Raw genomic sequence first — 23,359 nt, 5'->3', positions numbered from 1 at the left:
AACTGGGTGGGGGAGGTTGATCAAGATTTGAGTTTTGACTGCATACTTCCCTACAGGAGAAGGTGAACAACATTATGTTCACAACGGTGCAAGAGTCAGTTGCAATGATATGCTGTCAAGTGGGAATGACACACCATGAAGGGAGATGCAAAGAAGTGGGCATTAAAATCGGTAATATAATCCGCATCATCTGCAAAATACTACAAAGTAGCCGCAGCTGTTTTTGAAGATCTAACACAAAAAGCAGGCGAGTGTTTAATATCGCTAAAGTGTAGCATGACAGGCATGTCACATCAAATAATTCCGGGTCATCATAAATTCTGCATTAAGAAAGGACAGATCAATAAATCTGTGTAGCTGGTTAGTGGAACATAGATTCTGTCTTCCGGATCTTGCTTTCATCATGCAGAAACAGATGTATTTTTTACCTCCAGAATTCTGTCTCCTGACTGCAGTCTGCCATCTTTTACTGCTGCTCCTCTTTGCAGAATATTTTTAACCAAGATGGGACCGGGTCCATGGACAGATGACTCTCTGGTAACTACTGTGAAACCAAGACCTTCTGGACCTGGGTATTAGAAGAAATCATGGAAAAGTCACTGGACAAAATATTTATTGATCATGAAAAGCATTAAAATTTTATTATAAATTTACAATCAATTACACCACTCCTCCTAGCAAAAAGGAGGCTGGATAAGAGTTAACAAAATCAGAAATTGCTGGAAAAACTCTGGCAGCAGCAGTGGAGAGAAAGCTCTTAACTCTACTTTCTCTGCACAGATGCTGCCAGACCTGCTGACTTTTTTCCAGCAATTTCTGATCTTGTTTCTGATTTCCAGGGTCTGCAATTCTTTGCTTTTGCTTTTCTTTAATGCTAACTGAGAGTTACTATCTTAATATCAAGGCAGCATTTGATAGAACATGGCAACAAGCAGCAATACTCTCTAAGTTCCACAGCTGTTGTAGGTTCCTTACATACCACGTAGACTCCTCGACATCCCCTTCTGGAAACTGCTGCTTCTAGTTGGACCTTGTAGGTCCACACAAAAGGAGCAAAAATCAGAGGGATTGCCATTAAGGAGCCTTAATAGTAAGTAGACCATAGGTAGCACAAAAGAAGCATGTTGTGGTTAGTGAAATCAAAATGTCTCAGCACGCCAGGAAGTATTTAGGGCATTCTATATGTTAGACCCAAACATCTTCAATAGCTTAAGCACTAATCACTTGCAGAAGAATCAACCAGCACCTAACCTGTAAGTAGCTGATGAACCTTTAATAAAGGTTGGTGCAGGGTCTTTCCTTCTGCTGAACGTGTGCTCAGCAGTAAGAGGTTAAGAGGGCGCATTAGCTGCAGCATTATGCTTCAGAATGGTTATTACTGGTGTTCAAATCAGCATTATTTGCTGGCTGATTCCATGGAGTCCCTGCTTTGCAGGCTTCTCACGGATGCTCACGCTGCTTCCAATGCCTTCACCAGTTCGGTGTCTGCTGCAGCACACCCCACAGCAGGTGACAACATTTTGGTGTTCCTAGGGCAAGTCACCCCAAGTTCTCATTGCATAGCTCCACAAAGTGAGGTTAAAGTTGAACAATGTATGCATTGCATAGTGAGTATCAAGAAATAACTTGGTGCTTTGAAACATTATATGAACAAATGTATTATGACACAGAGTTGAGATAATGAGCAATCTTTGTCATACTCATGTATCTGCACATGAAGAAAATGCTGATCCCATGCTATGGAGGGAAGTGACAGCTGAAAACAGTTAATGAGAATGTTCATTTCCAAAGGGGACATTTTCTCAGGCCCCAATTGATTTCCAATGCCCAGTACACTCCAGTTAATGGGCATCTAGATAATGGGAAATGTTCATTTAAGAAAAACATTTGTTTCCGTAGCAGCTCTCAGTTCATTTTCCATATAATGTCAAGTGTTTGCATTTTAATGACTGAACACTTCAGTGTCTTCCTTGCTACAACAGTGAAATTTAGCTTTAAAGATAATCTTTTTCATCTTAACTGCACACAAAATAAATTTGTAATCGTACATGTCATAAAAGTCAGTATCAGCATGCTGCTTTTGACTCTGGGATCTTACATTTATACTCATCTGGACCACGTGAAAAATTCTGAAGTAATCTTGTTGTATTCTTCTTGTGTTACCTTCATAATATCATATAGTACACATGAGATGGTGCCAAATGAAGGAAAGAAAGGCTTACATTTCAATAGCACCTTTTACAACCTGAGGTCACCCTCAGCACTTTGCTGGTTTGGAAGTTCTTCTAAACATAGTCATAGAAGTTGCCTTCCGTGAAAGGAAGTTGGCATCTAATTTGCATACAACAAGGTCCCACACATGTGTTAATAACCAGATATTCTTTTTAAATCACTGTTGATTGAAGGATTAATATCAACCAGGACACTGGGGATATCTCCCCGCTCTTTTCAAAATCAGTGCTGTGGGATCTTTGATGTTTACCCAACAGTGCTTACGGGACTTCAGTCTCATGCCTTGTTCAAAGAAATGGCATCGCTGACATGCAACACTCTCAATAATTCAAGAATACGTCAAAATGTAAATTTCATGCTAAATTCCTCAAGTTAGATTTGTACCCACGAGCTTTTGACTCCAAAATGTGCCGTAAAAAGTGTAACATCATTCAATAAGTAACACAAAATACCCTTTTATTAACTGGGCCCATATTCAAAACACTGTCAGTATTGCTACCTACATGAATCCTACATGGGGAGTCTCCCCTTGTAAAACAAGACATTTGACTTTTTATTTCTCAGAAATAAAGTGCTCTGCTGCCTTTGTGCCGTTCATCACTTTTCACATGATCTCGCTGTACCATTGGACAGGATTTATGACCCATTCCTTCTTTCCCCCATTTCAGTAGCAGTACTCTAACTCTGCTGCCCTTCCAGACTTAGCAAACTCACCTACTTTTTATTGTTCTTTCTGTCCCATTCTGCCATATCTTTGTGCCTTTCCTATCTCCACGATCTATGCCCACTTAGTCAAGGACCTGTCATCAAATACACCATTTGGTTTTGCCTATCTCATGGCTCTTTCTTTCCCACTTCTTTCTACAGTCTCCATAACTACCTCTTCTGAAGTTGAGCTGCTACTGCCAGCCTCTGCCAAATGACCTCTTTTTGGCAACTTCTTGTTAGAGGAGAAACAGAAGCAAATTGCTCATTGAAGACTGAGACACACTTGTGTGTGCACATGCATCGTTTTAAATTAACAATATTGCATGGAAGAAATAGAGAAGGGCAAAGGATGAGACTCTCTCCGAGAAAGAGACTGGGCAAAGAGGTAAGACTGAGATCAACAAACTGTACCAAAGAAGAAACAGATAGATAGGGAGACAAAGAGTAAAGGCATAGGAGAGTAAGTGGAAGTTGGAGGGCGCAGGTGACAGCAGACATCAGTTAGAAATCACAAGATAAAGGAGAGTTTAAAACATGTGAAAGATACAACCTTTGCTATGAGAAGGTGTATGGAGGAATTATGATGTAGGTAATGCAAAGAGGCAAAGTGATAGACAGAATGGGATGTTTAGAAAGCAAAACTTTCCCAGCTCACCTGAGCATACTTCAGAAATCTGACCCTAACACTTGTGCAAAATCCTGCCCATTATGTGCAATCTGTATTAAACATATTTTGTGTAATACTTTACTTGTCATACTTAGTTCAGTATATCCTACAAACTATAAAGGTGTGCACTCAATACAGTGAGCAGAGACATAGGAAATCTTTATATATACACACTACAAATGTCTAGCTAAATCACTGTGGCAGTTGCCCCTCCATTCTGCAGACCAGACCATAATAAGTGGTTATAATTGATCTTGCTCACATAATTTGTATTATAAACCGGTCCCCACTGACTGCATTTTACTGCAGAAGTAATCCTGTTGAACATTCAATTCACATCTTTGAAAAGATGCACAGGAACCAAAGGCAATCTTGGAGTCTTGGTTAAGTATACAGCTGCACCTTGATGCTCCTGAGCACAGTGGTAGCATCCCCACCTCTGGGCCAGAAGGCTTAGGTTCAAGTCCCACCTGCTCCATATATATATCATAACATCAAGTCATAGAGCCAAAAATAATGTAAACAGACTTTTCAGTCTAACCAGTCCATGCTAAAACATAATCCTAAACTAAACTAGTCCCACCTGCCTGCTCCTAGCCCATCGCCCTCCAAACCTTTCCTATTCACGTAGTAACCCAAATGTCTTATAAACTTTGTAATTGTACTCACATCCACTACTTCCCCAGGAGGTATATTCCACATGTGAACCACACTGTGTAAAAAATTTGCCCTTCATATTTTTTTCAAATCTCTCTTTTCTCACCTTAAAAATGTGCCCCCTAGTCTTGAAATCCCCCATCCCAGGGTTAGGACAACTACCATTAACCCTACCTATACCCCTCATTATTTTCTAAAGTCGTCTCTCCAACATCCTATGCTTCAATGAAAGATGTCCCAGCCTTTCTTTTGTTTGAACAGGTTGATCAAAAATATCTACAGTTGCTCCGTCACAACATTTAATGAGATTGGGTTAGGAGTGATACCACAACAAAATGCATTTCGCCCTCGATGGTTGAGGGGTCAAGTCCATATCCAGAGACATGAATGTAAGATCGAGGTTGACATTCCAGAGCAGCAGTGAAGGACTACCACACTGTGGGATGCGCAGCTTTTGGATGAGATGTTAACTGAGACCCTGACTTACTTTGCAGATAGGTGTAAAAGGTCAGGGTCAATATTCATCCCTTAATCAGCACGAGAAACATGCTGTTTGTAAGGGTTGCTATGCATAAATTGACTGCTGTGTTTGCCGAAATTAAAACAATGCACGTCCAACTGCGTCATAACACACACAAAAAAAATACCTTTTCTCAAATCAATTTTGATCTTTTTTCCTTGTTTCTTGGGCGCAACTCCCCCAAAGGATGTTGGCGAAGATGTTTTCTTTGACACTATTGAGTGACTGTTACTCCTCGAGTGCTTGGGGCTACTGATCTGTGTTGAAATCAAGGGTGAGTTGCTCTCTGGGCTACTGGGATGAACCAGGTCTGTTGGTTTGCTGGAGGGCTTTGACCGCAACAGAGGTGGAACCATGGCTTTGGAATCGTCTTCGTGGCTGTGAGCAGTGAGGGGTCCAATTACAGACTTTTCATAGCGATCCCTGTTATAACTTGGAACTATCTGGAGCTGGACAGTAGGCAGCTGCATGGCATTACGAAACACCTCCTGTGCTCTGAAATTCAAAACAGGATTTTGAAGTTAAACTGTGTCATTAAGGCCTGAGGCTCGAACAAAACGGAAATGTCCCATGATGTGGATGCCCTCTCCACACCTCACACCACCCAGACAGAAATTACATTCAAAAGGGGCTGAGCAGTCTTTCATCTTAGCTATGAGCCAATTGCTACAAAGTGCACAAGAGCAGCATTCAGTAGAATCATGGAATACTTACAACAAAGAAAAAGAGGCCATTGAGCTCATCGGGTCTGCACTAAATCTCTGAAGAGCATCCACGCAGACTCAAAGCCCCCACTCCATCCCTGCAACTCTGCATGGGTTTTTTTTACCATGGCTAACTCACTTAACCTGCACTATGGTGCAATTTTTAGCATGGTCAATCCAACCAACCTGCACTTCTTTGAACTATGGGAGGAAACCTGGAGGAAACCCATGCAGACACAGGGAGAACATGCAAACTCCATGGAGTCACCCAAGGCTGGAATTAGACCCGAATCCTAAACACTGTGAAGCAGCAGTGCTGACCACTGTGCTGCCCTAGTGGTTTGTCCTGTACATTTTTCATCCCTTCCTAACGAAGAGCACATCATTGCTGGCTTTGGGACTAGCTTTTATGGCAGAGTTGAAACATGAAGTACAACAGCCTGAGATTGCTGAACACAGGTCCAGGCTGTGCCATCACTCAAGTGTACTACTGAAGCAAGGCAACAGAATTTGAAATTTCTTTCTACACATCTGATTGATAATGTGAGCTAAAATGGTTAAGTTATTACCTAAACTTTCAGGAGGTGTGGGTGCAACTGCCAAAAGTCAGCATTTGTTGCCCATCCTCAAGTACTCGTGAACTCAGTGGCTTGCTGAGGGGCAATTTTAGAGGATAGTTAAGTATCGGCCACATTACCGTGGAACTGGAGTTGAGAGTGTGGTGCTGGAAAAGCACAGCCAGACAGGCAGCATCTGAGGAGCAGGAGAATCGATGTTTTGGGCATAAGCCCTTCATCAGGAATCGGAGTCACATGAAAACCAGTTCAGGAAAGAGTGGTAGAATTCCTTCCCTAAAAGTGAACCAGATGGGTTTCTACAACAACTGAAGATCTTTCAATTCCAGATTAACTCTCCAGCTTCACACATGGGATTTGAAGCCACTCTTCAAATAATCTCTGTATTGTTATTCAAGTTACATTATGACTGCATCACTTCTCGTCTAATGGGACAAAAGGCTGCACTGACTTGGCTCGCATACCCCCAAGGAAGTCTCAAGACGATTATATGAGTTGATAGGTAGGAGTAATGATCTTTGGGTGCAAGGCTCAGAACAAAGGAGCATCACCTTAAAAAAAACTGGCCTTTCAGGGATGAATTCAGGTAGCACTGCTTCACACAGAAAATGGTAGAATTCAAAAAGTCCTTCCTCACGAAGGACTTATGCCTGACACGTCAATTCTCCTGTTCCTCGGATGCTGCCTGAGCTGCTGCGCTATTCCAGCACCACACTTTTCGACTCTGACCTCCAGCATCCTCAGTCCCCACTCTCTCTCAGAAATCAAAAAATAGTCAAGGACAGGGTGAAAAATGTCAAAACTGAAAATGATTGAAAACACTTGCCTTGCATAGGAATCTATGGTCACAGAAGCAAGCTGAGTAAACAGAGTTTAGGTACAGGACAATCATGATCTAATTGAATGGCATAAACAACTGAGGGGACTGAATTGACTGACATATCTGATGGAAAAATGTGGTGACATAACAAAGGAAAGCACAACTCCATTTAAAGGGTGGCTTGATGTATACATGAGGAGATGAAAAGAGAATTGTTAATTGAGTTTGGAAGAGATATGTTCAGTTTTTGTTTTCTGTTGAAGATGTCGAATTAAACATGCCAAAATCCATGTTGACAAATCCAGAAACAATTTTTGAGAGTACATTGTCTAATTCTCACCCATCAAAAACACCAAAGATGATGTCATAAGTTTTACATCCTCCCAACTGTTATTTTGGTTCAAAACCCTGAAGGTTTGAGAGAACTCATACGCAGTCATAGCTCACAAGGAAAACAAGAGAGTAAAACGGCAGTTGAGGTAAATAGGAAAGTGGAATGAGGCCAGAATAAAATCAGCCATGATTCCACTGAACAGCAGAGTGAGCTCAAGGAGCTGAATGGCCTTCTGCACGGTGGCACAGTGGTTAGCACTGCTGCCTCACAGCACCAGGGACCTGGGTTCGATTCCAGCCTCAGGCGACTGCCTTCGTGGAGTTTGCACATTCTCCCGGATTCTGCGTAGGTTTCCTCCAGGTGCTCCGGTTTACTCTCACAATCCAAAGATGTGCAGGTTAGGTGAATTGGTCATGCTAAATTGCCGACAGTGTTCAGGGATGTATAGGTTAGGGGCATGAGTCAGGGTAAATGTCAGGGAATGGGACTGGGTGGGATACTCTTCAGGTGCTAGGTGCGGACTTGTGCCAAAGGGTCTGTTGCCATGCAGTAGGGATTCTAATTCTAATTCTGCACTTATCTCATAAATTGATCAAACACATATAGCACTTCAGAAATGAATAGTTACACTTACTGAGCAAATGTTCTGTCCATTAAATTGTTGTCATTAATTTTGATGATGCACTCATTCTCTTGGAGTAAGCGCTCTCTTTTTGATCGGCTGTTCTCTTCAATACCACGGATACACAGACCAAGGAATCTGGAGAACAAATGACAACTAAAAGGTGTGTACAAGATTTGGAAAAAATAAATCTGCCATCTCCTCGACAGAATTGACAAATGCGAAGTGAAAAGGGGTACGCTACATCAGCTTACAATAAAGGAGACTGTCCTGTTGTTGAATTTGGCACACATACAGCTCTCCATTGTAGTTTTTGCAAGGTAGCACTCCCACCACCGAGTCACAAATTTTCTGGTTCAAACCACATTTTAGTCTTTGAGCACACAAAACCAAACTAATATTAAGGTGCAGTAGCACCACCTTCTTCAGGGCAACTAGGGATGGACAATGACTACTAGACCAGTCAGCTGAGCCCACATTCCATAAGCAAATAAAAATTAGTACTGAAGGGACTTACACTGTTGAAAGTGCTAACTTCTTGACGAGATGCTATCCGAGACATCACCTGTTTCCTGTCACGTGCCACTATTATTATTTGGCATGCAAGTAGCCCAGTTTTGTAACTCACCAGTTAGACACCTCATCATTTAGTATGTCTGATACAGCTGCTAGCATGCCCTCCTGCAATCTTCATTGACTTAAATGAAAGCACCAAATTAATGCCTTAGATTTGATGATAACACAAATATAGATAGGTGGAGAAGTTGTGAAAAGGACATAAGGAGTCTGAAAATGGATAAAAGACTGGTAAAGTGAGTAGGTAAAAAGTTGGCCAATGGGGTGCAATGTTGAATAGTGTGCACTTTCCCACTTTGTAGGAAAAAATAGAAAAGCTGCATTTACTTAACTGGAGAGAAATTGCAGAATTCTACGAAACAGAGGGACCTAGGTTTTCTGGTGCATGAATCATAAAAGTTAGTATGCAAGCACAGCATATGATTAGGAGGGTAAACGGAATACAAAAGATGGGGAGTTTTGCTGTAATTGTACAGAAGATGGGTCAGCTCACATCTAGGATCATGTGTATAGTCTTGGTCTCCTTAGTAAACAAAGGACAAAGTAGCATTATGCAATTTTCCTGCTCTTTGATGCTGCCTGATCTGCTGTGCTTTTCCAGCACCACACTCTCAACTCTAAAGTCCAGCATCTGCACTTTCACTTACTTCAGGGAAGATTCACTCAACTGATGGGATGAAGGGGCTATCCTATGAAGAAAGGCTGGATCTGTATCCATTGGAGTTTAGAAGAATAAGAGTTGATCTTAATGAAACATAAGATTAGATTAGATTACTTACAGTGTGGAAACAGGTCCTTTGGCCCAACAAGCCCCCACCGAAGCGCAACCCACCCAGACCCATTCCCCAACATTTACCCCTTCGCCTAACACTACGGGCAACTTAGCATGGCCAACTCACCTAACCTGCACATTGTGGGAGGAAACCAGAGCACCCGGAGGAAATCCTGAGGATATCTGAAAGGAAAGCTGAAAAGAAGGTTCTCTTCCTGGAAGGGACTTTTACTGAGGGAGTCAACTCAAAAATTAGGGCTCTCCCATTAAAGATGGACATGAACATTCTGTTCAGTCAGAGGGTCAATGGAATTCTTTCCCTAAGAGAGTTGCCCAAACAAGATGTTTAATATTTTTGAGTCAGATTTAGAAAGGTCTTAATTGTCATGGGTGCGTACGGCTATGGGGGTAGATAGGAAAGTGGAGTTCCCACTACAATTCAGTAAACCATGATTTTGTCAAATGGCGGTGAAGCCCGTGGCTCCTCCTAATTCATATGCTTGTACCATTTTGCAAAACAGCAGGGGAGATATCCCCAGAGTCTTAGTCAATATTTACCACTCATTCAACAAAACAAGGCTGATTATCTGATCTTGAACATATTGCTATTTATGAGAGCCTACTGCGGGAAATTTGGCTGCCATGTTTCCTACATTACAACACTGACTGCACTCCAAAAATACTTCATTGGCTGTTAAACACTTTGAAATATCCAAAAGTCTTGGAAGCACCATACAAATGAAACTTTTTTTTAAAGCACAACCATTCACAATTGGCAAGCTCAACAAAAGACAACAGTTGAAAGGCAAGCTTGGTCTTTCAGCAAATTGTTTTGGAAAATGATACTGCATCACATGAAGTAGTTTGCTTTTTATCTTTCAAACTGCCTAAATGAGTTTATCATAATTAAGTTCAACATACCATCAACTCCATATACTTCCTGATCCAACAACTGTAGCAAACCCCACTTTTATTTCGTACAATATCAAATAGATTCAATCATTTCCTGGTGTGTAAAATTTCAATTGATTCAACTAATGCCCATTCACTTTCACTGTATAATGAATCCAACTTGCACTGCAGAAAATTTTCTGCACCGAAGCATAAAGCATTCTTTAATTATCCACACAGCAGAATAAATAAAGTCACTCCTCTACCAAATCTAATCTAAAGTCAGCAGGTCATTTTATAGGTGTAATCAGTTTTGTGTAAAATATGTTTCAGCTAAGTGTTTTGGTTGCTTTTTGTTTAGATTGAATTGCTGAAACAAAAATGATTAAATGGACTGAGGTATTGAGATTACACATTGGCTGTACTGCTTCAGTATTTTGTAGAAACCCTGACACAAGCATGAAATGGAAATCTTGTCATGCGTTTTTAAAATTCAAACGTACATCCAAAATTCATGATGACAAACTGATTACAAACCCTTCACTAGCCTGGTCAAAACACATTTTAAGATGAAGAATGATAAAGACCAAATGATGTTCACTGCTCCTACCCTTGCAACACCCTTCCAACCCCCAGCAATCCACCCCAACAGTTCTCCAAACTATCATTACAGTCTTGCCCTGAAGGAAGTGACTTATAGTAAGTTGCATTACTATTGACATCAAATTCTCGACAACAGCTCATCAAACTCTTATTATTCATGCAGTTTAAACCCCAACTTTCATCCCTGCAACTTTGGAAAGCAGTTTCAATGGCGCGTAGCTTTCAGCAGCTTTAGCAGATTTACAGCCAAGACAAGCCACCACATGGTCATTTTCCAACGAGCATCATTGGACACTGAAAAGCAGCAATTTTGTATGGCCCCACCTCCCACCCAGCCACTAAGACCCTCCACCCCAGTTCCGCCAACTTTCCCAAACCCAGAGACCAAGTAGAACATCCCCATCCACCTCTGCCATCTCAGGTGAGTTCAGTTTTCATGTTTGGCAAAGACCAGTGATGAATTCTGCCCAGCTCAGCACTGAACAAGGTATTTGGTGGTTACCAAGCCACTGGTGAAGTTTCTCCTGATTGCACAGATAGAAATATTTTCTGGAAAGATGAAAAAAAAATTCCCAACCTAAGTACCTCTATACTGTCCCCAACCACCCCTATATTTTGCAGCATTCAATCATACTGGATTGTAAATTTTAAGGTTTATTGCAGCTATTGATAAATATTTTGTTTTCCTTGCACATAGGAAAAATCAAAGGCATGGAGAATAGACTGCCAACCAGATTATGATTTGTATTTCCTGGCTAAGTTCTGAAATTCGACTCCATGCAAAATGTTAAAATAATTCAAGTGGCTAAATGGCTGCATTACTTACAGACAGCTTTGAGAAAGAAAGTCAACCTTTTTAAGACTCGGGTCAAATAGTATGTGCAAAGATCTTATAAAGTTAAATCTATTATTAAATTATTGCATCATAAACTTATAAATCCTAATTTAAACATTTATCGCTCACAGACCATTGCATCCCAATCTAATGAAAAGAAGCATTCAACTGGACAATGTCATAATTCAAATTAATGAATAGATGGCATCTTGCTGCAATTCAACTTCCCCTTTTGTTGGAAAATCTCTCATGTGCTGAACGGTCCACAGCATCTTGATTTTAACCCAAAATGCCTATGCTGTTATACGTGCAGGCACTGAAATGAGACAATGAGATGACATTGTGAAGACAAAGCATTCCTGTCCTTATCTGTTAAGGAACCTCAGTCAGTCGGATACGCATGCTGCATTGATCCTACTCCGTCGCATTCTCTTACTTTCTACTGGAGGCTGGAAATAAAGGGGAGCAGAAAGAGATACTGCACTGTCGGAGAATAGCTGAAAACAAGAGAACATGTGGAACCAGTAAAGAAAGAAAAATAACAGGGAAAGAAAAATAGAAAAGTGAAAGAAAGCACTAGATTGAGACAGAATGAAAAGGGTTGATTTGTCAAAGAAACAAGGGAAGGCAGAAAAGGAAGGCATGACAAAAAGGATAGAAAGAGAAAAAGATAATGTGTAAGAAAGAAAAACAGTAAACAAAGCCCAATGAACAAAGTGTGAGGGAGCCAGAGAAAAGAGTTGGGTTGGTGGTGACAGGTTTTGGGTGAGAGGGAAGGTGGGCTGGTCAGATATCAAAAAGGACAAAGTCATAAGGGAGGTAAGGATTGGGACTGATTCGGGAAATGGACAGGGTGGGTACAGAAAAAAGCGAGGAGAATTGCAGAAAAAGGAAGGGAGGGCCTCATAAAAAGGGGAAATGGCTGGGGGAGAACTTGATGAAAGGGTGGGGGTGGGGTGAGGGTGGGGGTGGGGTGGGGGTGGGGTGGGGTGGGGTGGGGTGGGGAGATGGAGGGGAAGGAAACCAGAGAAGGGGAGCAGGCAGAGGACTGGGGTAAATGCGGGGTGGGCCTGGGGAGGGAGATGGGTGGGAAGGGCGCTGTCAGAGAAAAGGGAAGGTGGGGTCAGCAAAGAAGGGAAAGAATAATTGGAAAGGAAAGAAAAAGTGAAAGAAAATGTTTTCAAAAAGATGAGAAGTTAAAATCTCGACATTCATGTAGGTTAGGGGCCTCTACTTCAGGGAGTATCAAGCACCATGATCACTGATGGAGCGCACGATTGGAGAAAAGGAAACAGTGAACGAAACAATATTATTAAGGCCACTTCAGTGCTTCAAAGATATTAAATTTCCACAAGAATTTATTTCTTCAAATGGGAACCAACTTATTGCTAGAATTTTGAAAAGTTAGAAACTGCCATGAGTTTACAATTCAGTAAACCTTTGTTCTGAAAGAGCAGTTAATGTGGACACAACTATTACATTAAGCATCAACTTTTCCTACTTCGGTGGTACTTCCAGATTCCTTTTCAATGAACAAAACCATTTTTTATTCTGGAGTTAAAAGGAGTTTTATACCACAAATCCAGCCTAACAAAAGCCTTTTCACGAAAATGTTTTCAAAAAAAAATCACTGGCACGCTTACACCCATAGCCTATTCCAGCTGCAGTATAAACTTTTTCCAGTGACTCTCTACACTTTTTTTCACCATGACTTCCCTCTCATAGAACATAGAACATAGAACATAGAAGAATACAGCGCAGTACAGGCCCTTGGGCCCTCGATGTTGCGCCGATCCAAGCCCACCTAAACTACACTAACCCACTATCCTCCATATACCTATCCAATGCCCTCTTAAATGCCCATAAAGAGGGAGAGTCCACCACTGTTACTGGCAGGGCATTCCATGAACTAACGACTCGCTGAGTGAAGAACCTACCCCTAACATCAGTCCTATATCTACCCCCCCTTAATTTAAAGCTATGCCCCCTTGTAATACCCGACTCCATACGCGGGAAAAGGTTCATACTGTCTACCCTATCTAACCCCCTAATCATCTTGTACACCTCAATCAAGTCACCCCTAAACCTTCTTTTCTCTAGTGAAAACAGCCCCAAGTGCCTCAGTCTTTCCTCATACGATTTTCCTTCCATACCAGGCAACATCCTGGTAAACCTCCTCTGCACCCGTTCCAATGCCTCCACATCCTTCCTATAGTATGGCGACCAAAACTGCACACAATATTCCAGATGCGGCCGTACCAGAGTCTTATACAACTGCATCATGACCTCAGGACTCCGGAACTCAATTCCTCTACCAATAAAAGCCAGTACGCCATATGCCTTCCTCACCGCACTATTTACCTGGGTGGCAACTTTCAGAGATCTGTGTACATGGACACCAAGATCCCTCTGTTCATCCACACTACCAAGTATCCGACCATTAGCCCAGTACCCCATCTTTTTGTTATTCTTCCCAAAGTGAATCACCTCGCACTTAGCTACATTGAATTCCATCTGCCACCTTTCTGCCCAGCTCTGCAGCTTCTCTATATCCTGCTGTAACCTGCCACATGCTTCCTCACTGTCAACAACTCCTCCGACTTTCGTATCATCCGCAAACTTGCTCACCCAACCTTCTAACCCCTCTTCCAGGTCATTTATAAAAATGACAAACAGCAATGGTCGCAAAACAGATCCTTGCGGAACACCGCTAGTGACGGCACTCCATGAAGAAACTTTGCCATCAACTACTACCCTCTGTCTTCTTCCATCCAGCCAATTCCTAATCCAAACCTCCAATTCACCCTCAATGCCATATCTCCGTATTTTCTGCAGTAGCCTACCATGGGGAACCTTATCAAACGCCTTACTAAAATCCATATATACCACATCTACCGCTTTCCCCTCGTCAACCTCCTTCGCCACCTTTTCAAAGAATTCAATAAGGTTTGTGAGGCACGACTTGCCCTTCACAAAACCATGCTGACTATCCTTGATCACATTATTCCTATCCAGATGTGCATAAATCCTATCCCTTACAATTCTCTCTAAGAGGGCTAACCCAAGTTAGGATTATTTTTCCCACAGCAATCGGGGCAGTAACCGATACCTTGCCTGCTTGGGCAGACTTAAATGCTACAATCGGCCAGTAATGGTCTAGCAGAGTACAGAGTGCGTTGTGGAAAAGCACAGCAGGTCAGGCAACATCCGAGGAGCAGGAGAATCGATGTTTTGGGCCAGAGCCCTTCATCAGGACCTGCTATGCTTTTCCAGCAACACACTCTCGACTCTGATCTCCAGCGTCTGCAGACCTCACTTTCTCCTAACAATGGTCTAGTAGTCCACTTTGCACCACTGCAGACAAAGTAGACTCTTTCTATACTGCCACATTATCAACTATGACATGCATCACAATAGAGTACAATCACATGACGACTTCCCAAATAGGGATAGCTGGAAGTGGCCATCTGTGCAACACAAATGTAACTGCACCATCTTATGGTTTAATACTAAGCAAAATTCAATTTATGCCACATTTGAAAGAAACACACTGCGGGCGAAAACTACAGATGGAAGCAAGTCAAAGTTATTTTGATACCAACATTAAACCAAACACATTGACCTATTGGCCCATGGTAGCACAAGACCATAAAACATAGGAATATAGGCCATTCAACCCATCCAGTCTGCTCAGTTATACCATCTGATAATCCTCAACTCCCCGTCCCTGTCTTTTCCCCATTATCCTTGATTCTCTTACTCAATAAAAATCTGTGTTTCATTAAAAATCCATAAAGCCCCAGACTTCTTCAGTAAAGAATTCCACAGATTCACTACTCTATCAGAGAATAAATTCCTTCTGATTGCTATCTTAAATGGGTGACCCCTTATCCTGAGGTTAAACCCTCTTCTGTCTCACCAAGGTGCAAAGGTCCCATTCTTCAAAACACCAATGCCCAACCTACTTAACTACACTTCCCAGGAAAATCCCTCCACAGTAAATCTGAATGCTTGGCAGAAACCTGCTTTGTGGAAACACTAACTATGACAAATTCACCCAACAGTGCTAACAAATATTCAAACATGTAGTGGATTGTTAAGGTTCTTATGTTCCTTTCCTATATTTTTCCTTTCCAGATAGTGAAGCATCACTGTTGTGTTATCACTTTAAATATGCTATTGAGTGAACACGTGAGCCAAGAACCAGGATGACACCATCTGGCCAGTAGCCATGAAGAAGTCCAAACAACAGCTTGCTAGACTAGGCATACGTACATTGAATAACTCCACAAATACTGGCATCCTGTCACCAGGTTCACACGTGCGCAGTACATGACACTGACCCAGCTAGTACCAAGCCAGCTCCTCGGGTGAACAGAATCCCTGACACCCCTGTTTACATCTGTTAGCCAGGACTCCATGATTGAACCAAGTTAACGACCCATTCAGGGAACTCACATTCTATGAGGTCCACTTGGTTAACCTCACTTCAGTCATAACATACATAAATTGTTCTTTAACTGCAAGTTATCAGTTTGTCTGTCAAGTAAACCAGGTTGACATTTTCAAGTAACTTGAACCTACGCTACTTACCAATCCAGTATGAGACTGGCAATTTTAGGTTAAGGAAACGACAATCACCATGAAGTAAAATCCGTTCAGGCTAAGTAATCATTGTTTGCTTACAATTCATCCAAAAGCAAACCAACAGATGGTTGGCTTGCATACTGACAGCTCGGAGACAGATAAGACACAGCTATGGGCTGAATTTTGTTTAAGGCATCAAGTCACAAAAATCTCAAAATACACATTTTTAGTCCTTAGTTTGTGCTGTGTTAGTGTCTAGGGATGGGTGTGGAAGAGTGGGGAGGGAGCTGAGAGGATGAGGACCATTGAGGCCTGACATTCCTAATGGTCAATACACAGTAATACAGGATTCGAGGGCATCTGCAACTCTAACACTCACACAGTCATCACCAAGTCACAGTTTTAATTCACAATTCAAGAATGACCACTTCAAAAGGTGGACTGAAGGGTTTATCACAAAAATGGCTCTGTACCTCAGCATGAGACACCAGTTAAAAGAGGGAACATGCTGGGTTTGTTTTTGCTTCAGGGGCACAGAACAACTTCAGTCTCAAACTCATTATGTGATACGAGGTTTAGAAATAGAGTTTTCTACCATGCTCTGGCATGGAAGAATCCTTAAAAGGGGGTTGCAGTCTTAAAGAGAAAGCAATTTGCACACGCACGACTTGACACACACAGGTAAAAGTTAAACATCTACAACTTGCATGATATGGTAAACAACTGAAGAGTGCTTAACAGGAACATCATCCGACAGAATTTGGTGTCTAGAGATTGAGAAGGCATTAGGACAGGTGGCCAAAGATTAGAAATAGGTTTTTAAGGATCTTCTTGGTGAGGCAAAGATATTGACAAGATAGAATAGCATAGCTGAGGGCCGAGGCAGCCACTGGTCAACCGATGGAAAGTGGATGTGGAAGGAAGTATCACACCCTGGGGATTGCCCCCTTGGAGTGGTAACACGACCTCAAGTTGGGTTGGGAAATACAGTTTATGCTGATTGTCCTAGTTGGCCAGGCTTAGATCAAGAACTTCCTGTAGTGATTGGAACTAGGGTCAGGTGGATCTCATTGACTATGAGATCATTGATTGGGGTTGTTAACCTGGGACAAACAGGGAGCCCTGGCTGACAGATAGAAACAGGAGCTTCACACCTGCATGCACACAACATGGGTGCTGGGGAAAAAATAAGCACGACTGCAATTAGGCAGTAGTATGGGGGTAATTTAAACAAAAGAAAAAAAAGATCAGGAGTGTCAGGCATCCTGTTCATTCTGGGAGCTGGCTCTGAGGGAACTGGATCAGTGTCAAGGACTCTGCACGTGTTAAGGGTGACTTGGTGACGGGATACCGGCCTCTGTAGAAAAAAAAAATTCAAAATAAACAGGAGCTTCACACCTGCAAACACACACACACACACACACACACACACACACACAACATTGGTGTTGGGGAAAAAATAAGCACTACTGCAGTTAGGCGGTAGTATGAGGGTAATTTAAAAAAAGAGAAAAAAACATGAAAAAGAAAAAACATTCAAAAAAGAAAAAAAACAAAAAATTTAAACAGGAGATTAAGATGCAGAGAAAAGAAAAAGAAAAACAAACGAACAGGAGATTCAGAGGGTCTCCTCAGTCTGAGAACTAGCTTTGAGCTGACTGGTCAGAGCCTATGCATCGTGCACATGTAAATAAAAAGTGACTTGTTATGGCATACCTGCCTCTGTGCAGTTATTTGAGACAGAGTAGCTTTTGTCATTTCTACCATGTACAACTGAAACAGTAAGAACGAGACAGCGTTCCCAGGTTGAACGATGATGCTCCATTGATAGCATAAACTACACAATTGTGTGCAGCATAAAGTACATAAGAAATGGAAAACACACAAGTTACAATGTCACGAAGAATGATGAATGATCGACATTTTTCTAGCACCAATGCTAGAAAGAATTTCAGATCTGCAGGAGTCCGATTATACAGTGTTCGGGATGGCTTGGGGAAGAAACTGCTGCACAGTCTGAATGTAAGAGACCATATGCTGCGGAATCTTCTCCAGATGGCAGGAGGGAGTACAGTTTGAATGAGAGGTGTGTGATGCAGTGTGTGGAGTAATTGTCTGTAATGGAGGGAAAAGGTGACCCAATGATCTTCTCAGTTGTCGTCACTATCACTCCCCAAGCTGGTTAGTCCCAGGTACAAATGTAGATACCGCCCTTGTGCATTACTGAATGCTAAGGGAATGAAATTAGTTGTGTCGAGGGGGACAAATATTTCTATCAATACCTTAATAAAAACTGAAAGAACTGATGATGCCGTAAATCAGAAAGAAAACCAGAAATTGCTGGAAAAGCTCAGCAGGTCTGCCAGCACCTGCACAGAGAAACCAGCATCAACGTTTCAGATCGAGTGACCCCTCCTCTCCCTGAGGAAGGGTCACTCAACCCAAAACGTCAACTCTGATTTCTCTCCACAGACGCCAGCAGTCCAACTGAGCCTCACCAGCAACCCCCACTTTGCTGTCAGTACCTTGTTCAATGCTAAATTGAGCAATGTGGTTGAAGAGGTAATGAGTTCAATTTTTCACTGCATCCCTGCTGTATCAAAAGAAATTTTCTCTGAGTGCTTTGTTTAAAATTTATGCCTACACTTTCCAGGCAATTGGTAAAAGTTGTAAATGCAAAATAAATAAAAAAGTAATCCAATGTTTCAGTGATAGCAATATTTTAAACTCAGTCATTTATAGATGAACTTCTGTGATTATTATTGATCATCTGTTCATTCTGGTCTATTACTGATCTCTTAGTGCTTCTCCACTTTGCCCTCATTCCCTCCAAGGAATTTAACGTTAAGCCTTTACAGTCGATGTACATTAGATGTAAAGCCAAAGGCCAGGAGTCTTATCATGTTTAAACATTTTTATATATATATGAACATGATAGGGTGGACAGGGAGAGCCTTTTTCCAAGTATGGGGATGGCAAACACGAGGGGACACAACTTTTAAAGTGAGGGGGAGATAGGTATAAGACAGATGTCAGAGGTAGTTTCTTTACTCAGAGAGTAGTAAGGGTATGGAATGCTTTGCCTGCATCGGTAGTAGATTCGCCAAGTTTAAGTGCATTTAAGTCGTCATTGGACAGGCAAATGGACGTACATGGAATAGTGTAGGTGGGATGGGCTTCAGATTAGTATAACAGGGCTGCGCAACATCAAGGGCCGAAGGGCCTATACTGCGTTGTGATGTTCTATGTTCTATGATAGGCCAAATGGCATCCTGCAGGTTTGATCATTCAATGATCCCACAGGGCTGGATTTTAGCAGCATGGGGAAGACCCCGGGGAAGGGTGCCTTAGTGAACAATTGAAACTTCTTTCCAACCTGAAGTCACTTACTTCTCGTCTGCTGACAAGGTGTGAAAGGAGCTGGATGTTCCTATCCATTTGTCTCATGTGCATAAATCTCCTTTGGGATCCACTTTAATTAGCTTTGTCCCGTCACAGAAAATACTTCTAATGTTGTACCTTTGCCAGAACAACTGTCACATGAATAACCTTAGCTTCTTTATCTACATCATCATTGGTACGGTTATGCACCTAGGCACACAAAGGCTAATGGGGGATTTAAAAAATTGCAGATTACACAAAATTTACAGCACAGAAACAGCCCATTCAGCCCAACTATCATCTGCCTGAGTTGATGATCCACGCAAGTATTCCCCCAGCTCCCTTTGTCTCATCTAATTCTTACACTTTCATGTGCTTAGCTAGTTTCCCTTTAACTACATCCATGCCCTTAAAACTAACCAATCCAGTTGGTCAAAGCTAGAGGTCAATTGAAAGACAGACACCAGAGACTGCTGGATATTTATAAATTGATTGAAGCATTTAGAAGCAAGCCAGGTAAATGGAGTGAAGATCAGCCAAGATGTGATAGCCTGGGAAAGTAACCATGATAATCTGAATGGCTTTTACTTGTCTCTACAATGTTAAATTTTCTGAGATGCTCTTCAATGATGTTCTGCAAATTAAAGCAACTGGCTTGTTCAAATGCCAAAGTCTCTCAGCATATTTGTTTAGGTGCCAAATTCACGTGCAGTAATTTGTACAATGTGGAGTTCTTGCTGAGGGGTTCACACTGAGCATTAACTATCTTCATTTTAACAGAAAAAGACCCTCCACCCAGTTTACAAACAAATTAGAATTGGCCCTCCATATAAATTCAACAGAATCCACACCTACCAAACAGAGAACTTGACTTCTAAAATACTTAAAATAAAAAACAGCAATGTTACTATTTTCAGGCAGAGCGTTAGGATAACCTGAAATGCATTGCATGGAAGAGTGAAGGGGGTGGATTCACACCAATTTTCAGAAGGAATGTTTGAAGAGGAGAAATTTGCAATCTGCAGGGCTATGGGGCAATAACAAGGGCAGGATAATGAACAAGATTGTTCTTCCAAAGAACAGAGCCTGGTACAATGGGCGGAACCACCTCTATGCATGGTATAAGATTCTGTAATTGTGCTGTTTACAGAACTGTTTCTTCAGCACTTTGTGAAACAGATGAAAATACAAACCACAACTATGGAATGAAAGTAATAGCCAGTGGTGAGTGGCATGGGGAAACTATACACAGAACAGAAAGTATGGAGTCATTCAGTATGATGACATGCATTCATTAAAAAGCAGTCATGCACGATGACCCATTCGTGGGTTTTACTGGCTTGTTTCCCAGAAGAAAAATTAACCCAATGCACTTATATGGAGCTACAGAGGATTTACAGCTTAGAAACAGGCCTTAAGACTGGCTCCACCTAACTCTTGCATTGGTGTTTTTGCTACAAATGAACCTCCTCCCATCCATTTTCACCCAAAACCCATCCGCACAGCCTCCTACTCCTTTCTCCTTCATGCATTTATCAAGATTCTCCCCAAGTACATCCATGCTGTTCACCTGAAATGACTCAACGTAGGAGTGAAGTTTCTTGTGAATCCCTCAGTCATTACCTTCTCTGGAATGCCCCCTAGTTTTTGATTCTTCCATATCTCCTTTATGCCTATCCTATCAAATCCCTTCATAAAATTTTAAAAATCTTTGTTCAGCTGGCCTTGACCTTTTGCTTTTCAGAGAAAACTACCTTGCTGCGTCCAGTCTTTCGCATGCAAGGTTTAAACAAAAAAAAATTATGTTAATTTGAGATGTTCATCCTTAATGAAAGCGATGAACAATGGACTTGGGAGCAAATTTCCAAAGTCATTGTGCCTTAAATTGCTAATTTCACTCTTACAGCCTCTACAGGTAATTGCAGCAACACCAATCTCACTTGAGGCTAAATTGTTATGGACTAGAAACCAGTAACATTCTGTAAACATACATATTGACAAAGAAACAATGCTTCATCAATAAGGCCTGTAGCCGACCTCACTTTATTGAACCAGTGCTCAGCTGGAGAAATACTCATGTTGGGAGTTGTATATCCAGGGCACCATATGGATCCTTAACCCAGGGGAAACAATCTCTGTGTAGTTTAAGTGTAGATGCACTCTTGGATACTTTACCTTCCACTCAGTGTAGAGTTGAAGGGTACTACATGGATTCCCAGAGGGCCACCGTCTCCAGAAAACTCCACCTTCTTTGTCAAATCACTGCCAAAAGAAAGACAAGATGGATGAGGTTACACCCAACAACAGCTGTGATTCAACGAAAACCACAGACTTTTAACCCATTCTCTCCAACAAGTAACAGAATGGAGTGACTAGATTATAATGCATCTGTCAGGGCCTTAAGGATAGTGAAGAAAAAGGATTCAAAAGTCAGTCAAATGCAAATAAAAGGAACAAAGACCAGTGAATAACGATGTTGGAAAACAGCTAGGCATTTACAACACAAATGGGTACAATTGAAACTATAGTTTTGGTCTACAGTCAACGTACTCAAAAACATGAAGGTAGTAAAGTCTCCTTACAATGCAGCACCATGACGGAACATCAGCATTGAAGCAACAAGTGTATATGTGTGGCAAGGCAGACAGAGAAGTGAGGGAGAGAAAGGGGGTGGGGGGAGGGAGAGAGAGAAAAAAAATGCGGGAGTGAGAGACAGAAAGGGAGCGAGAAAGTGAAAGGAGGGGAATGAGAGGGGGGTTGAAGGAGAGGGGGAGGGGAACAGGGGATAATAGGTGAAGTGGAGGGGACAGACAGAAAGAGAGACAGAGAAGAGGGGTGTGTGTGAGTGTGTGTGAGAGAGAGAGTGAGAGAGAGTGAGAGAGAGTGAGAGAGAGTGAGAGAGAGTGAGAGAGAGTGAGAGAGAGTGAGAGAGAGTGAGAGAGAGTGAGAGAGAGTGAGAGAGAGTGAGAGAGAGTGAGAGAGAGTGAGAGAGATGTGAGAGAGAGTGAGAGAGAGAGTGAGAGAGAGAGTGAGAGAGAGAGAGAGAGAGAGTGAGAGAGAGAGAGAGAGAGAGTGAGAGAGAGTGAGAGAGTGAGAGAGAGTGAGAGTGAGTGAGAGTGAGAGTGAGAGAGAGAGTGAGAGAGAGAGAGAGAGTGAGAGAGAGAGAGAGAGTGAGAGAGAGAGAGAGAGAGTGAGAGAGTGAGAGAGAGTGAGAGAGAGAGAGAGTGTCAGAGAGAGAGAGAGAGTGTGAGAGAGAGAGAGAGAGAGAGAGAGAGAGTGTGAGAGAGAGAGAGAGAGAGAGAGAGAATGGGGTCGGTGAGTGACAATGGAGGGAGAGACAGAAAAGAGGGCTGTGAGAAAGAGATACAAAGGGGTGGGAGACAGACAATATGGGTGGAAGAGAGAGACATAGGGGGAGAGAGAGAGACACACAAGGGGGAGAGAGAGACGGTGGGGAAAGAGAGACGGTGGGAGAAAGAGAGACGGTGGGGAAAGAGAGACGGTGGGAAAGAGAGACGGTGGGGAAAGAGAGACGGTGGGAAAGAGAGACGGTGGGGGAAAGAGAGACGGTGGGGAAAGAGAGACGGTGGGGAAAGAGAGACGGTGGGGAAAGAGAGACGGTGGGGAAGAGAGACGGTGGGAAAGAGAGACGTGGGGAAAGAGAGACGGGGGAAAGAGAGACGGGGGGGAAAGAGAGACGGGGGGAAAGAGAGACGGGGGGGAAAGAGAGACGGGGGAGAAAAGAGAGACGGGGGGAGAAAGAGAGACGGGGGGAGAAAGAGAGACGGGGGGGAAAGAGAGACGGGGGGGAAAAAGAGAGACGGGGGGGAAAGAGAGACGGTGGGGGTAAAAAAGAGAGAGGACGGGGTGGAAAG

At 42.3% G+C, this 23,359-nt stretch overlaps 1 protein-coding gene across 2 annotated transcripts in view; it reads right to left on the bottom strand.

The window, feature by feature from the left end:
- LOC122551426 (partitioning defective 3 homolog B-like) overlaps positions 1–23,359 on the bottom strand; it is a 1,013,066-nt gene that overhangs the window by 523,591 nt on the left and 466,116 nt on the right. For both annotated transcript variants that reach the window (XM_043693310.2, XM_043693308.2), the window contains exons 6-9: positions 21,660–21,746; positions 7,852–7,977; positions 4,912–5,279; positions 429–568 (exon numbers count right to left, since the gene is read on the bottom strand). In XM_043693310.2, coding sequence (XP_043549245.2) covers positions 429–568; positions 4,912–5,279; positions 7,852–7,977; positions 21,660–21,746 — 721 coding nt within the window. The remainder of the gene's footprint in view (positions 1–428; positions 569–4,911; positions 5,280–7,851; positions 7,978–21,659; positions 21,747–23,359) is intronic.

Source organism: Chiloscyllium plagiosum, unplaced genomic scaffold (assembly GCF_037043375.1).
Source record: "Chiloscyllium plagiosum isolate Xiang-an unplaced genomic scaffold, Cpla_swu_hap1 HiC_scaffold_7, whole genome shotgun sequence".
Taxonomy (NCBI): Eukaryota; Metazoa; Chordata; class Chondrichthyes; order Orectolobiformes; family Hemiscylliidae; genus Chiloscyllium; species Chiloscyllium plagiosum.
Note: the sequence above shows the minus strand (reverse complement) of the source record. Positions and strands in the feature narration are given on the sequence as shown.